Raw genomic sequence first — 18,092 nt, forward strand, 5'->3', positions numbered from 1 at the left:
ACCTTTTGATAGGTTTAACGTAAAGGCTCCTTTTCTTTAATGCCTTATTTATTTTTTGGTGGAGCCAAAGAGATTTACACCATCTAAGAAGTTTACCTGCTATAATTAAAGATAGATTGATTGATGGTGTGCCACCAAAATTTGTTTGACAGCTCAAATATGAAGTGAATCTACCTAATCTTGGAGGATTTTCATACAAATTCTAGTAATTTTAGCATCTGTGTTGATGTTAGAAAATCAAAGATATACCTGGCAAATGTAGTGTACAATTTTTATGGTTTGGTAATTTTTTCATAGCACCTGGTGCTCAGGTTTCCAAAAATAGCTACCGTAAAACATCTACTTTCCATCTGTTTGGCACTCTGGTTTATGCTAGCTCAGAGTGAAGTGTGTGTTTCTGAAAATGTTTTGTCTTTGATTTTGTTTAGGGCTAGCCTTCTGCTTGTTTGTTAGTATAATACCTAGCTGCTCTGATTTGTGGCTTTTATTTGTGGGGGTCAAACACCTACAAGTCTGGCTTAGCATTCTGTTAATGTGTTTCCAAGCACTTAACTTTTATATATCTGATCTGTGGTGGCAGTAACAGGAGATACGCCAGTCTTTCTGGAGATTTATATTGTTTATAAAAGTCAAAAGATTTAGCAGCTTGCTTCTTCTGTGTGATACTTTTCCTCCGTAATGCTTGCTTGTGTGTTTATTTGAAATGTGTTGAGTTTATCTTTTATATATTTGTGCTTGATTTCTGTGAATAGAATTTGTGGATTAAAACAGATTCCTCGGATAGCTTTATTTTGTACCAGGCTTAAATTAAATAGGATATAATAATGAAGGCTTTGAAAAAGAAATGGCGAGTGTCTTGGGTAAGTTTTGTTCAGTTGGTAATTTTGATTTTATTTTTTCCGCCATAACTAATTAAATATGGATCTAGCATACATGTAGATATTCAAATGAAACTTGGTACATACGTTGCCAGAGACAAAACTTGGTGCACATGTTGTCAGAGAAAATAAGCAAATGTATAGCAAGCCCCATAACTCTGGTTTGAATAATTGTAATGTTTATTATAATTGAAAAAATACAACAGAAAGAGTGTTAATGTTTGCTCCATTCTCCAGTGATTCAACGGCAGTAACATTGGACAGTCCATGAAATTATTTACATATATATAAACATAGATAATGAGATCAGCTATCATAAAATGAAATTGCACAAAACTGTATAGAATTGGGCTACGAATATGTTTTCTGACTCAATATTAATACATTAACTTAGAATTTCCAAAGTCGAGGTTTAAATTTAAAGGTTGAATGAAAATATACAACAGTTTTTGATAGGGTGGGACTGCATGCTCACATTTTGAATAAAAACTATAGGGGAAGGTACTGTCAACTTTAAGGGATCGTGTAAGTTAAGATAGAAAAATGTCAATCAGTCCATGACTTGAATACTTTTGAATAGAAGAGGCTTCAATCTAAAAATGGAAAAAAAACATGTTTATATTGGTAAATTAAGCAGAAAGAGTCATATAAATTCAATTCAGAAATAAAATGTAACATTTAAATTTATATTTTCAGACGGACGGAAACACGAATTTCCTGCGAGCGACTCGGGATGGAAACCTGGAAGAGGTTTTGGACTACCTTAATGGCAGCACTGACATCAACACCAGCAACCCGGTAAGAAGAAGCCATTTGATATAGAAATGAAAAGTGAACCTATTTTGTGGGAAATGCATCATCAGTCAGGTAATGGACCATCAGTAGGGTAATGCACCACCAGAAGGGAAATGCCTCATCGGTAGGGTAATGCACCATAAGTAGGGTAATGCCTCATCCATCACTAGGGTAATGCATCATCAGTAGAGGAAAGCCTTATCAGTAGGGTAATGCACCACCAGTAGGGTAATGCACCACCAGTAGGGTAATGCACCACCAGTAGGGTAATGCATCATCAGTAGAGGAAAGCCTTATCAGTAGGGTAATGCACCACCAGTAAGGTAATGGACCATCAGTAGGGTAATGCACCACCAGTAGGGAAATGCCTCATCGGTAGGGTAATGCACCATAAGTAGGGTAATGCCTCATCCATCACTAGGGTAATGCATCATCAGTAGAGAAAAGCCTCATCAGTAGGGTAATGCACCACCAGTAGGGTAATGCACCACCAGTAGGGTAATGCATCACCAGTAGGGTAATGCACCATCAGTATGGTAATGCACCACCAGTAGGGTAATGCATCACCAGTAGGGTAATGCACCACCAGTAGGGTAATGCACCACCAGTAGGGTAATGCACCATCAGTAGGGTAATGCACCACCAGTAGGGTAATGCACCACCAGTAGGGTAATGCATCATCAGTAGGGTAATGCCTCATCAGTAGGGTAATGCACCACCAGTAGGGTAATGCACCACCAGTACAGTGCTCCAGCCAGGATTTGAAAAGGGCAGGGTGCTACATGTAGGTTAAAAAGGGCACTTTCAATGAGCCTTGATCAGGCACTTGCAAGGGCCAATGTTGAATTATTATTGTGTATTTGTTGTAATTACTTTCAATCCTAATAGTTGGTTATGAATACCTTACCTGTTTTCTTTAATTTAGTGTCAAAACTATTTATATTTATTATTTTCATACTTATTTCTGAAAATTGACTCTGTCAAACAAAAGGGTACAGCAGGGTGTAGTAAAGGGCAGCAGGGTGCTTGAAAAGGGCAGCGGGGTGCCCCACCCTGCTATTTAGGCCTAGCTGGAGCACTGCCAGTAGAGTAATGCATCGTCAGTAGGGTAATGCACCACCAGTAGGGTAAAGCACCATCAGTAGGGTAATGCATCATCAGTAGGGTAATGCAACACCAGTAGGGTAATGCACCATCAGTAGGGTAATGCACCACCAGTAGGGTAATGCACCACCAGTAGGGTAATGCACCACCAGTAGGGTAATGCCTCATCAGTAGGGTAATACATCATCAGTAGGGTGATGCATCGCCAGTAGGGTAATGCACCACCAGTAGGGTAATGCATCATCAGTAGGGTAATGCAACACCAGTAGGGTAATGCACCACCAGTAGGGTAATGCATCATCAGTAGGGTAATACATCACCAGTAGGGTAATGCACCACCAGTAGGGTAATGCATCATCAGTAGGGTAATGCACCACCAGTAGGGTAATGCATCATCAGTAGGGTAATACATCACCAGTAGGGTAATGCACCACCAGTAGGGTAATGCATCACCAGTAGGGTAATACATCACCAGTAGGGTAATGCACCACCAGTAGGGTAATGCATCATCAGTAGGGTAATGCATCATCAGTAGGGTAATACATCACCAGTAGGGTAATGCATCACCAGTAGGGTAATGCATCACCAGTAGGGTAATGCATCACCAGTAGGGTAATGCATCACCAGTAGGGTAATGCATCACCAGTAGGGTAATGCATCACCAGTAGGGTAATGCATCACCAGTAGGGTAATACATCACCAGTAGGGTAATGCACCACCAGTAGGGTAATGCACCACCAGTAGGGTAATGCATCATCAGTAGGGTAATGCAACACCAGTAGGGTAATGCACCACCAGTAGGGTAATACATCACCAGTAGGGTAATACATCACCAGTAGGGTAATGCATCATCAGTAGGGTAATGCTCTTAAGATACAACTAAAGTATAGGACATCATTTTTGTATGCAATTATTTATTGATACCACTCAAATTTTTACAGCAAAACATATTCAGGTACCGACACAGTCGAGAAGTCAAAGTAATCAAAGACAAGATAAAACAAATTCCTAGAATTTGCCTGAATCTCCTTTTATTTCTGGTATTAATATACTCCGCCTGACTTTGTATAAACACCACAAGTAAATAGTTTCAGTGATTCTGGGATTACCCATCTGTGTAAGAAAATCCCAAGTAAAACACGTGTAATTGAAACCATGCATAGCTGTGCTAATTGGATGGGATGGGATGAAAATTTTCTAAAATAAAGCTGATTTCATTTCAAGTAAATCATGCTTTTCCCAGCCTATCAGTTCTCTCTTGATTGCATAATCGGTATGTTATTGTGCAGTTATTTATACCCAACAACCCATTTACTCCCACACAAGTCAGCAATTTTGTATGTTTTCTTAAAAAAAATGCATTTTCTTGAGATGTTTCTGTTCATGCATGTACCTGCTTCATTCTAGTGGTTTATTATTGCACTCTTATATGATGCTAATGAAACAACAATTGGAAACTTTATTTTATCAAAATCATTTCATTTGTCTATAATGTCATGCAATCATGGCCCTTGTCTGCAAAAGCATGAGTCTTGTCTACACAATCAAACCCTCTACAAAATAATACCACTTGTCTGCAAAACAATGCCTCTTGTTACAATATTCTGCCACATGTTTACACTTATCATGCCACTTGTTTACTGATTCATGCCACTTTTCTTCAAAATCATGCCACTTGTCTTCAAAATCATGCCACTTGTCTACAAAATAGCCACTTGTCTACAAAATTATGCCACTTGTCTTCAAAATCATGCCACTTGTCTGCGAAAGTAGCCACTTGTCTATAAAATCATGCCACTTGTCTTAAAAATCATGCCACTTGTCTTCAAAATCATACCACTTGTCTACAAAAATATACCACTTGTCTACTAAACCATGCCACGTGTCTAAAAATCATGCCACTTGTCTACTAAACCATGCCACTTGTCTGCAAATCATGCCAGTCTTGTCTTAAAAATCAAGCCTACAGCACTATTGAGTATATGTCCACAAATATGTTCTACCTTTCCAGAATGGCTTGAATGCCTTGCACCTGGCTGCGAAGGAAGGCCACATTAACATTGTCACAGAGCTGCTGAAGAGAGGGGCCAACATAGAGGCTGCCACCAAGGTGAGTGTGACATTTTGATGACCTTTACAGTCATTTACAGTTACTTGTCCCAATTTTAATAAAATGTCTTTGAGTTATTGCCATACTCTTGATGTGTGATGCCAATTGCTGTGCCAATTGCTGATGCCATTGGCATTGTGCACCTAAACCACATTAGAGATGTTCACTGGAAACTAAGTAGGCAATCATCGTTTCAGTGGGAAGCATGTAAGGCCAATTTAGTTTTGCTAAAGAATTGTCAAGATGTACCCCTTCATTGACTCAAAATGAAACCAAAACATACAAGCAAAGGCTCCCTTCTCAATAAGATATCTTAGTTGTAAAACTTACGCTGCTGCTTAAGAGTGCTTCCATAGCGAAAATTTCATGATTGAAACATGTCTTAATAGGTTAGCCCAGAAAATTACATGCAGAATCAATGCAATAATTGTTCAAAAACGAGTATGCATGAATTTTAATGATCTTAAGCATTTCAATCTCTATTGGAACGGAGCCCAGGGCATATGCTTGTGATTTTGTTAGAGTCACTGTCAAACAAAAAATAAAGAACAGTAAAAACTAACTTATAACATATTACATAATGTGCATGTTGAAATTACAATTCAATCTTATTTCATGATATTTTTACAGAAAGGGAACACAGCTCTTCACATTGCCTCCCTAGCCGGCCATGAGGAGATTGTCAAGATGCTGGTTGAACATCAGGCCAAGGTCAACGTACAAGCTCAGGTAAAGGTCATGACCTTTGGAGGTCATTTTCTGAAGTTATTAACTTAAATATTGTGATTTTTTTATTATGATTATCCTGTTGAAGTAGTTACGAGTGTTTAGATGGTTGTATAAGGGCAGGTCAAGATCAAGTCCCAGGCATATAAAGGTCAAGGTCATGACCTTGAAAAGTTAATCACTGAAGTTGTAATAACTGTATATATTGTGATCTCACTATCTTAATGAGGGTCTTAAAAAGATGCTGATTGAAAATAAGTTCATGGTCAATGTCAAGGTTTTGCTTAAGGCTTTGACCTATGCTGATTGAAAATAAGTTAAAGGTCAATGTCAAGGTTTTGCTTAAGGTTGACCTTGAAGAGTCAGTTGCTGAAATAAGTGAAGATTTTCCTTTTTTAATTAAGACCATTAAGACCACGAAATGTTCCTGCCACTAAGAAACAGGTTAAAAATGGATTAATCAGGAGGCATGTGCAATGGTTATGAACAGTCTGCATCTCTATCGTAATGTAGCTGCCAAATAAATTCATCTAATTCTTCCACTATTTCTGATTAGAACGAGCTGACAAAAAGTACCTTCCATCAACAATATGTGAGAAACAGTTTTACTTGTGCCAAAAATGATGTAACAGAGTCTTCAAGAACTGCTGTTAACGGCTTTGAGTATAGATCTACACGTCTGTAGAATCATTTACATTATCAGACAAAAAAATCAAAAAACAAACATATGAAAGTTAATAAGTTATGGTAATTCAATATTGTACCACCAATGTCAGACAAAAATCGAGTTTTAATGATTAAGGAATGAGCCATACATTTTTTGCCAGAGCTATTAAAAAAGGAAAAACCACTTCACAACTTGAGTTAATTTCTTGCATTTGCGATTTGCAAGTTTATCATAAGAGTTATTTACTATCCACTTATTGGACGGATTAAAGAGAGGTATCTGTTTTAATTTTGTATTACAAAATATGCAAAAAAATGTTAGTGCAAAAGTGTTCAATTTTATGTAAACCAACTGGCCTGATTTACATTTTAATGTATCTCAAGGATTGTCTGTGAGACTGAATATTCTTTAATAGAAATAGGACATGAAAAAGTTGATATCATTGCATCTTATCATTTAAATGGCCTAGGATCTGTAGTGCATGTTCAAAGGTAATTCTCAGTTTATCTGTAATAAAAAATCCACATGATCATGTACTCTACATCTGGTAAATAACAAATTGTCTAAAGCTACTAGGGGTAGTTCAAACAAGGCCTTGATTGGCTCAGTAAATGGTAAAATCGCTTATAAAATATTTTTTCTAGACTGATAGTCCCCATCTCTGTATAATTGTATTGTTTTTGTACTGTTTTCTTATTGGTGCTGTTGCAATGACACAGACTCAAGACTTTAGACTGATTATGCTTATGTAACTCTCCTCTGATTTTAGACTTTTAATCTTGTATTATACTGATTCCAGATTTCACTGAATTCAGACTTAGTTTTGCAGGCCATTTCACAGATTTCAGACTAATTTTTGTCGGCCATTTCACAGATTTCAGACTAATTTTTGTTGGCCATATCACAGATTTCAGACTAAGTTTTGCTGGCCATTTCACAGATTTCAGACTAATTTTTGTCGGCTATTTCACAGATTTCAGACTGATTTTTGTCGGCCATATTACAGATTTCAGACTAAGTTTTGCTGGCCATTTCACAGATTTCAGACTAGGTTTTGCTGGCCATTTCACAGATTTCAGACTAATTTTTGTCGGCCATTTCACAGATTTCAGACTAATTTTTGTCAGCCATATCACAGATTTCAGACAAAGTTTTGCTGGCCATTTCACAGATTTTAGACTGAGTTTTGCTGGCTGTTTTATAGATTTCAGACTACAGAAAGCATAATTTTTTCTATGATGCATTTTCTAAAAGCATTATTCTATTTCAGACTGGTTTCACACCACTGTACATGGCTGCCCAGGAAGGTCACGCTGAGGTGGTGAAGTTTCTACTGTCCAGTGGAGCCAGTCAGAGTCTCTCCACCGTGGTGAGTAGTCAGGGGAGATAATTATGCAACTCTCAGTGGGCAAGTTCAATCATTTAATGTTCTTTCAATGATAAAAATTCAACGCAATCTAGTTTGTAGACCAGTCCTTCAAATGGAGGAGTGATAGTTATAATGTAAAGGGGTTTCAATTGGACAAACAATTATTGGCCAAGTGATTTGTGGTTGATTGAATCCCCCCAAAGTTCTGCACCATAAGGGTGGAATTTGACAAGTAGAATCATGGCATAATTTAGTGACTTTATAATGTTTGTCTGCCCTGATTGTGCAACACAGTGATAGTTGCAAAAGGGTTAAAACTCATCTTGAAAGCAATATTTTCTTGTGGTCTATATCTGACTATAGTTCTACAGAAGAATGGGTTATAAATCTTGGTAAGAATTAGAAGAATAACATTAATAAGAATGTCTTGGTGAGACAAATTCATTGTCAGAGAGGTATGGTGCCCTGTGGGAGAACCTGTTTCTCCTGATAAAACTGTTATGTTGATGTCTGCTCCTGTCGCTCTTCATTAATGAAATCATTATGTGTTGTTGTTTGCATGAGAAATTGCAACCTCCTGTTTTCTCGATACTTGTATGACTGCACGTGCATATCAGTACATTGACCGGAGTTTATAAAGTGCTGGATATTTGCTCTGCTATGAGTTTTATTTATGACCGAGTAAAATGCAAACAAATTATAAAAGCATATAACATTCACTATCATTCGATATTCAGTTTGTAATCTTTGCGGCACTTATACTTTCACTGGTTTGTGGAAAGTATCAGTTTAATGGTTACATTACAGATAAAAGCATGAAATGTCAGTTGTATGCAGTCACGTAAGCTTTTAACCAAAGCCATTTTCTTAGAAAAGACAAAAAGGCAATTATATTTTAAATTTCTTTATAGTATCATTCCACTGTTGTAAGTTTATGAAAAAATCATTACTTTTTTTTTAATTGTATGAAAACATTATGCTGCAGAACTTGTGCATATACTTTCATATGAATTCAATAACCTGTACTTATTTTCATTAAGTGTTGTTGTTTAGTCATTATCTTCTGTGAATGTTGTGTTATTGCACATAAAAATTTCTTGGTTTTTATTAAAGGGACTAGACACCAGATGATACAATTGCAAAAAAAGAAAATTGTCAAAAACTTACATAAAATTGATATCTTTGTGAACAACACATTGAATCTTACTTATTGATGTATCACATTGCTTAAATGACACATGTGTCCAATTCTAAATTTACTGGGTTTGTCTTAACTTGTAAATACCAGTAAAGTTAAAAATAGCACTGGTAAACGTATCCATACTAATCATGTGACTTTCACATCATAAATATACACAGTATAAACTGGGAAACCATTATGCTCTATTTTTAAATGGGCAAACTTATCTGACACAGCGACAAAGTATTCTTTTAATCATTTAAAGTGATGTATTATTGGCCTCTTACTAGGTCGTATTGACAACTCTTGGCTTGTTTTGAGGAAATACTGTATTTGCCGATTTTGGGACCATCTGGTGTCTAAATGTCCCTTTAAATGTCAAGCATGTGGTTATTTTGTATGATTTTATTTTTTTCCTTTTGTGCCTATTTTATTTTTCACTATGTATGTTTTCTGTTGCATTTTGTGTGTTATATTTTAGGGGAATAACAATGAGATATCTGGTGAAAGGCGCAGTTATACAGCCCCGGAGGTATAGAGTATATATACGCCAGAAATGTTATTATAACATCGAATTATTTATTTGTTATAACTAACGGGGTAGGGAACAGGGTAATGAACCGAGACACTAATAAAAGCTAACATTGCTTTTTAGAAGCTACACCAAAGCACTATAAAGACTTAAATTGCTTTTTAGAAGCCAGACCAAAGCACTATAAATTGCTTTTTAGAAGCCAGACCAAATCACCATAAAGACTAACGTTGCTTTTTAGAAGCTTCACCAAAGCACCATAAAGACTAACATTGCTTTTTAGAAGCCAGATCAAAGCACCATAAAGACTAACATTGCTTTTTAGAAGCTTCACCAAAGCACCATAAAGACTAGCATTGCTTTTTAGAAGCCAGACCAAATCACCATAAAGACTAACATTGCTTTTTAGAAGCTTCACCAAAGCACCATAAAGACTAACATTGCTTTTTAGAAGCCAGACCAAATCACCATAAAGACTAACATTGCTTTTTAGAAGCTTCACCAAAGCACCATAAAGACTAGCATTGCTTTTTAGAAGCCAGACCAAATCACCATAAAGACTAACATTGCTTTTTAGAAGCTTCACCAAAGCACCATAAAGACTAGCATTGCTTTTTAGAAGCTTCACCAAAGCACCATTAAGACTAACATTGCTTTTTAGAAGCTTCACCAAAGCACCATAAAGACTAGCATTGCTTTTTAGAAGCTTCACCAAAGCACCATAAAGACTAGCATTGCTTTTTAGAAGCCAGACCAAATCACCATAAAGACTAACGTTGCTTTTTAGAAGCTTCACCAAAGCACCATAAAGACTAGCATTGCTTTTTAGAAGCCAGACCAAATCACCATAAAGACTAACGTTGCTTTTTAGAAGCTTCACCAAAGCACCATAAAGACTAACATTGCTTTTTAGAAGCCAGATCAAAGCACCGTAAAGACTAACATTGCTTTTTAGAAGCTTCACCAAAGCACCATAAAGACTAACATTGCTTTTTAGAAGCCAGACCAAATCACCATAAAGACTAACATTGCTTTTTAGAAGCTTCACCAAAGCACCATAAAGACTAGCATTGCTTTTTAGAAGCTTCACCAAAGCACTATAAAGACTAGCATTGCTTTTTAGAAGCCAGACCAAATCACCATAAAGACTAACATTGCTTTTTAGAAGCTTCACCAAAGCACCATAAAGACTAGCATTGCTTTTTAGAAGCCAGACCAAATCACCATAAAGACTAACGTTGCTTTTTAGAAGCTTCACCAAAGCACCATAAAGACTAACATTGCTTTTTAGAAGCCAGATCAAAGCACCGTAAAGACTAACATTGCTTTTTAGAAGCTTCACCAAAGCACCATAAAGACTAACATTGCTTTTTAGAAGCCAGACCAAATCACCATAAAGACTAACATTGCTTTTTAGAAGCTTCACCAAAGCACCATAAAGACTAGCATTGCTTTTTAGAAGCTTCACCAAAGCACTATAAAGACTAACATTGCTTTTTAGAAGCCAGACCAAATCACCATAAAGACTAACATTGCTTTTTAGAAGCTTCACCAAAGCACCATAAAGACTAGCATTGCTTTTTAGAAGCCAGACCAAAGCACCATAAAGACTAATGTTGCTTTTTTAAGAAGCCAGACCAAAGCATCATTAAGACTAACATTGCTTTTTAGAAGCCAGACCAAATCACCATAAAGACTAACATTGCTTTTTAGAAGCTACACCAAAGTCCTATAGAAAATAATATAAGGACTTACATTTCTAGGTAGAAGCTACACAAAGCACTTTAAACACTTACATTGCTTGGCAGAAGCTATTTAAAGCACTTAAAAACACTTACATTGCTTGGCAGAAGCTATTTAAAGCACTTAAAACCCTGTGCAGGCAATATCAAAGTTACAGTCACTTTATACCTTACTGCACCAATCCCATGATTATATAGTCAAGTAGAATATAGGATTACATTATTTGTAGAATGGTTAATAATTCCCAGTGTTTCTTTGACCCAGGGTTATATTATGCTTGGGTGAGAGCTTTTTTATGTTCCACAGTTCTGTGATTCCAATATATCATCATATAGCATGTCTTATTGCAAAATAAATATTGCCAGAGAGAGACTGAGAGAGAAAAAGTACAACAATTAATTATTGAACAGAATATGCATAGAAATGATTTATACACTACATATGTTTGGCAGCTTTAAGCACTTGTTGCAAATTAATCGAAACAGTAAATTTAATGAAAATGATCATGTCAGACTGCAGGGTACATAAACTCATTTTCATTCTAGCATCACTTACTAGGGTCACTTATGAAATTAAAGCTCTTATAATTTACAACGACTAAATGGGCAGTTGTGTTCATGGACGGGGAGGGGGGGGGGGGGGGGCGGTATTTAAGGATTTAATGTGAATCATATCATTCACTGAGACACTGACCTGAACACTAAATGATTTTGAGGCAGTCTTCAACTACAATTCTTCATCTCATGATTTGGCCATATTTCCCCGGCTATCCCTGTTCCCTGTTATACCCCCCCCCACACACACACCTGGGGGGGTGGGGGGGCTGTGGTTACAATTGACTGGTGCTTAAGACCTCCCATAGATATTTACCTAACAATGTTTGCTTCAAGTGAATGCTTTTATTTTGCCTTTTCCAAATGCTAATGATTTCCCTGTCCAGGGCTTGGAAAACAGAGAAATATTATGGCTAGAAATCCAGACTAATATTGATGTTTCTTTGTTTTCGAAAAACAAAAATGGTAAACATACAGCTTCCAGCCAGTGCCAGTAATTAGCATCAGTCTTCCTGTCCAGGTGACTGATTGATTCTTGAGCTAATTAACTGTCTGAGGGTCTTTGCTGGGTCAAATAAGAGTTAACTGACTAAAACAGACTGATATCTATGTTGTTGTTTTCTGTCCAAGAGGAAGGTAGAACTCACAGAAAGATTTATTAACAAAAAAACAAGCATTCATTTCCGGCTATTTTAAAAAGCATGCTTTTTATTTGCTCACTTTACTTGGCTTAGCTTTCTATGAAATATGATGTTATTATTGCTTATTATTATCAGTTAAACTCATTTGTTTTCTGTTCTGTTGTAAAACGTTCTGTTAACATATTTTGCTGATGTCAGTTTATTTTGAAATCTGAAATAAAAAACATTTTTTTGTAATTTTGTTTTAGCATGAGTATATGTTATTATTTGGAATGGTTTCTTGTAGATATGTTGTAAATTTCACCAACTATATCATCACACCATTTTTTGTACCATTTCGGTGTTTCTAATTTTTATTACTTCCCTAAAAATTCAGGATGGATTCACTCCCCTGGCAGTAGCTCTTCAACAGGGCCACGAGCGTGTAGTTGCCGTGTTGCTCGAACATGATACAAAAGGCAAGGTCCGTCTGCCCGCACTTCACATTGCCGCGAAAAAAGACGACACAAAGTCGGCGGCACTTCTGCTCCAGAACGAACAGAACAATGTCGATCTTCAAACCAAGGTATTAAAAAATGTGTTTAAGTTATATTACGAAAAAATTTCATTTAAATCATTTTAAATGAAAACGTGTCTAAACTAAATAAGTTATGATGAAAGCATGTTCTAAATATAGTATGAGAAAACAGATGTTTAAAGTGACACTCTTATTCAAAATCAATACATACACATGCATAACAAACATAGATTTTGACTGATAGACCTTAAACTACTTACTAAATAATGCATTTATTGCAAGATTGTAACCATGAATTTAATGCAGAAAGCGCAAAAATATTAAATGATTGGTGAATGCTAAAAGATTTCTGCTATAATCTCATAAGGTAGAAATACCGTGTGTAACACTCATTTCTTTCAAATTAAACTTGGTATCCTTCATAAGAAGCATAGATTTTGACCTTTATTCCTCCTTTTGGAATATTAAAACAATATTATTGATTCTGGTAAATCTTGTTTGGGAGTAAGAGTGCATCTTTACACTATAAATTTAGAAAACCTGTTTAAATTGAGGTATGAGAAACTATTCAAAACTTAGGTACCAGGGAAAAACCTGTTTCAATTTAAGTATGAAATCAACTTGTTTACACTAAGATTTGTGTAAAACATTTTCCATTTGTTAAATTTATTTCTAAATATGTTCGAACTGATTTTTATCTTGTGCTGTGACAGAAATGCCTATTTATTATCTTAAAATACACAGTGTAACAACAGACTTCATATAGGAATAAATAAAGCATTTCCAAAGCATCGATCAATACTGATTCTGTTAGTCGTGTTTCTCCGAGGTTTCTCGAAGACTGAATTATTGCTTAGGGCTGTGTTTTTTTGCATGCGATGTTTTGGAAACATTTGTCAATAAGTGTTGGACATATAAAGTGCTGATAGTTTTATTCTTCAGACTCTATCAATAATCTTGCAAGTTAGACTCTATCAGTAATCTTGCTAGTTAGACTCTATCAATAATCTTGCAAGTTAGACTCTATCAATAATCTTGCAAGTTAAGTGTTTATTATGCCGCTAAAAAACTCACTTTATTTGCATTCATGTAGAAATTAACAAACGATGAGATAGAAAAAGTTTCTGAAAATAGTTTTCTTCAATGATCTTTTTATATGTATGACTCTTGACATTTAAGAAATGAATATGTAGCAATATTTCCTTCCTGATTTCTGCTTCATATTAATAAACAGGCTGATAATGAATCATAATTGTTTACACAGAAATTCTAGTTATTTAATCACAGTTTGTCGATACATGTTTGGCAATGTCCCAAATTGCATTTCCGTTCTAGGAAGCAAATGCATTATTCAGACATTTCCATACATGGGCAGCAGACAACTGTTTCAAATTTCACATTTTTTAAGAACCCCGCTGACATTCCGAACTCCTCAGCCATTTTTATAAAAAAAAAACCTTGGATGTATGCTGGTACATCAGTTGAAGTAGTTCGTGAATTTTTGAATTATAGCATTAATTAAATCTTGTGTTTTAGAGTTGTATTTATTGATCTATGTTTAAATTGATTGCCAGTGAAGTGTATTATTGCAAACATAATTAGGGTTCCCAAGAGTTAAGTCATAAAGTTTAACTGTTAAATAAAATTACTACGCGATCTACTTGCAGCGAGCTTAAACATACCGCTTTTTGAGTATGTAAACCGTTGAAATACATTTGAGGTTGTTTACGATAAAAAATGGCCCAGGAGTTCTGTTTGCCCCACTGATTGCTGTGCTATAGTAATTGACAGAAGATTATTGGCAGTCTGGCTGATTGGTGTCCTGTGCTTGAATAATCGACCAAGTTTCTTCAAGCACTAGGGTTAGATTAGTGAGAAACAGTGGAGCAATGTCCTGAAAAATTTAATTGGATTCCTTCATTAAGACTTTCATGTCTCTTTGGTGTGCCATGCAATCTTAAAAAAGGGTTATGAGAGTTTTATGGAAATCTGGCTTGCTGGGAGAAAAATTATTATGTGTTTAGTAATTTGAGGGTTTGCTACAAGGATTTTAATTTACATTTAAAAAAATATGGGGTGGGGATTTAAAAAAAATATAATGCGTGTGTGTGTGGGGGGGGGGACTGGAGAACATTTAATTTATTTATAAAGCAAGATTTCAGCCCAATTAAGGGATATCGAGTGGATCATTTCTGCTAATGATAAATCACGTCCAAATTGTCCCTATAAAAACGAACATCTATATATAAATAGAAAAAAACCCATCTGAGACTTAAATTATGTCAAAGCAAAAACCCTGAAATTGTTATGTGCCTCATACCACATTTGTTGACTAAATCATATTGATCAGGACAATTGAGCAATCACGATGAATGCGCAGTAACCAATGCATGCATCTCAGAATCTTATAATGGAACTTGGTGACTAAAAGATATTGATCCTCATAATATGGATGAGCCATTGGAAATCAATGACCTGGTGCTGTAGGCTGAGTCATTATCCGTCCCTGGTAAACATGGCAAATAGCATCTGTTGATTCCTCAGCCATATTCAGATTTGTGAATATCTGGTTGAAAGGTTCTGATTTCTATTATTGATAGAACTTTTATTAATTGGATTGTGTAATTGACATGGTGATCGATCATGATATTGACTCATCTGCATAACTATTAAGAGATGAAGATATTCAGCTAAATAACAGACTGTTACTTTATAAGGATTATAAAGTAACATATGTTGCAATACAGTCCTCGAGGCCATGTTTACAGACCGTCTGAAGTCTGAGTTCACAATAAATTATAAGGCAGAACTTCAAATCCTCATTTAATTTTAACTTTTCCTTGTATTTGAGTATTGATGGCGAAATTTCACTGCATTTTATTTCTATTTGAAAGTATGATATTATTTATATTCATGCTGTAGAATGAATGTAATTAAGATAATTCTTTGTAATTTATGCTTTTCTGAGTCTGAGTCTTAAAACATTGACTTGAGGCTGTCATAAACACGATACCAGAACTTTTAGAAACTTGTAATATAAGTAACCGGGAGTCACAACATTACAGCATATTTATAGAAAGAATGCAGATTTTAATAAATTGTTTGTCAGTCATGTCATAATGTTGATGTTTAAAGTTCTTTGTGTAGTTAAGTTAAATATGTTAAATATGACCTTTTATGGCTAAGAATGTATCAAAGTCATGCATGCATGTACTAAAATGTATGTACATGTATTTCGGCTTCCATCTTGGATGTTTATAAAATGACCTTTTAAAATAAATAGTTCCATTTTATATTGTCATACCCTTTATTACAAAAGTGTATAAAATTCCCCCATTACAATCCCACAGGGTGGTGGCCTAGTCAATGACACTACAAAGGTTTGTACAGAATACAGTGACCTTGGCAATGTTGTGACCTTCACCTCTGACCTTTACACCAAAGGAAACATGACCTTGTGATCTAAACTGAGCTTTAAGTGTTGTAAATCTGTTTTAATAAATAAGCAAGATTGATAAAAAGAGTCTATGTAGGTTGTCTGTGGTAAAAGACATTTCTGTTATTCAACTGGTTTACAGGAATGGGCAAACACATCTGTTTTCTGTAGAAACTGTGATATATTTGCTTAATAAATACACATATTATAGAATTATGAAGGCAACAATGGCTATATCAATCTCAGAAGAACTTAACTTGATAATAGTAAAAAGCTCAGTTCAGATCACAAATTGTTTTCCTCAGAATATGCTTTAGTTTTTTTAAAATGAAAAGAACAGAGTTGTGTTTTGAGTTGCAAATTGATGCACAATTATGAATTTGCGTATCTTTTTTTTTTATTTGATTTTGTTGTGTTCGTGCTTTTGTAAAACATCATGTCATTTTAAACGGCTTATTTGCATGCATGAGTTATTGTCATATTTTTGTTTTTGAACACGAGAACTTAGTCCCAAAGGTTTCTGCAAAAAAGGTTGGATTTTATGTGTGGAATTCTGTGTCCATCTGCTGTATGTGAATGTTTAATTTTGCAATTTTTTTTTTTAAACATTTTTCCCCACAAAGTGTTATTTCTTGACCCAATTTTTATGTTTGTATCATCCAGACCCTATTTTTTTTTTTATCCTACTCAAAGACTTTTTCACCCAGTTTAATAATATTTTTTCCACAAATTTTCTCTGTAAACTCAAAATGTTATCTTAACTATTTTTCAACAGGTGTATTTCAATCAGAATGAATTATTACAGAGGTTTTGCAGGGGGGTTATCAGGCGCTGATAGCAACAAATTAAAAAATATATACTTTACAGTTAAGTTTATCTTGATAATGTTTATATGATATTGATGCAGGAATATGATAAGTGACGAAAGATGCTGTTAAAAGCCGGATGTGTTTCCTAGAAACCCAGATTTTCTAATCAGTGTTTCCTTTTTTAAGTCTGAAAATATCTTGTTATAGGTCATTAGGAGATGCGATATTTCTCATCAGCAATTTTTGGTCATTTTGTGTTTTTTTCGTATTTTGTGTTCATTCATTTGATTTTTGTGGCTTTCCTCATATATATTGTCAAGTTATGTTTATAACAGTAATATCAGTAATGAATTTATTACAATAAATCAATCAAATTGAATTCTTTAAATTGAGGCTCTAATAATTTTGTCTTAGAATTTGTAACCTAGTATGTCTGTTATTTCAAGTACATGTTATGACATGTCTGTCCATAATCCAATGTTCGTTTATGGGTGTATATAAGTTTACTGACAAAACAATCTTACCCTTCTTGGAGAAAATATTTGTCCTGAAATAAAAACATATATTATAAGGCCAGAGAAAAATAATTCTAAAGATTATCATCCATATCTTGAAAAACAGGTGTGTAACAAATTTGATTTTAAACACACTGTGTTGTGTTCCTTTTTGGGCTGTTGTCCAAGTTGTTAACCTTATCTGTACAAAGTTAATTTTTTTATCAACTAAAGAAGATTGGGCAGGGTGTCTTTGTCGGTCAGGGGTGGATGAAAATCTAAAGAAACAATTTCTCTGGTCCAATGTTTGATCAAATAATGTTATGTAAAAAAAAAAAATGATTTAAAAAAAAAGCAGCTAATAATATTGTCTTGCTGTTTCAGAGCGGTTTCACCCCCTTACATATTGCCTCTCACTATGGAAATGTCAATGTCGGCACGCTGCTTATACAGAGGGGTGCGGATGTCAACTTCAAGGCCAAGGTACGTTGGTTTAAGGTGCCGAAAACTTGGCACCAGAGTAAGATACTTCCATGC

General features: G+C 35.2%; 1 protein-coding gene across 43 annotated transcripts in view; it reads left to right on the forward strand.

Moving 5' to 3' along the window:
• LOC128210139 (ankyrin-2-like) overlaps positions 1-18,092 on the forward strand; it is a 183,313-nt gene that overhangs the window by 23,991 nt on the left and 141,230 nt on the right. For 36 of the 43 annotated variants that reach the window (XM_052914398.1, XM_052914431.1, XM_052914485.1 and 33 more), the window contains exons 2-9: positions 1,575-1,676; positions 4,789-4,887; positions 5,518-5,616; positions 7,551-7,649; positions 9,311-9,361; positions 12,676-12,864; positions 16,167-16,196; positions 17,940-18,038. In XM_052914398.1, coding sequence (XP_052770358.1) covers positions 1,575-1,676; positions 4,789-4,887; positions 5,518-5,616; positions 7,551-7,649; positions 9,311-9,361; positions 12,676-12,864; positions 16,167-16,196; positions 17,940-18,038 — 768 coding nt within the window. Of the gene's footprint in view, positions 1-362; positions 861-1,574; positions 1,677-4,788; positions 4,888-5,517; positions 5,617-7,550; positions 7,650-9,310; positions 9,362-12,675; positions 12,865-16,166; positions 16,197-17,939; positions 18,039-18,092 lie in introns of those variants that run through there. The other 7 variants (XM_052914492.1, XM_052914517.1, XM_052914669.1 and 4 more) reach the window with 4 other exon arrangements.

This window comes from Mya arenaria, chromosome 2 (genome assembly GCF_026914265.1).
Source record: "Mya arenaria isolate MELC-2E11 chromosome 2, ASM2691426v1".
NCBI classification, from domain to species: domain Eukaryota; kingdom Metazoa; phylum Mollusca; class Bivalvia; order Myida; family Myidae; genus Mya; species Mya arenaria.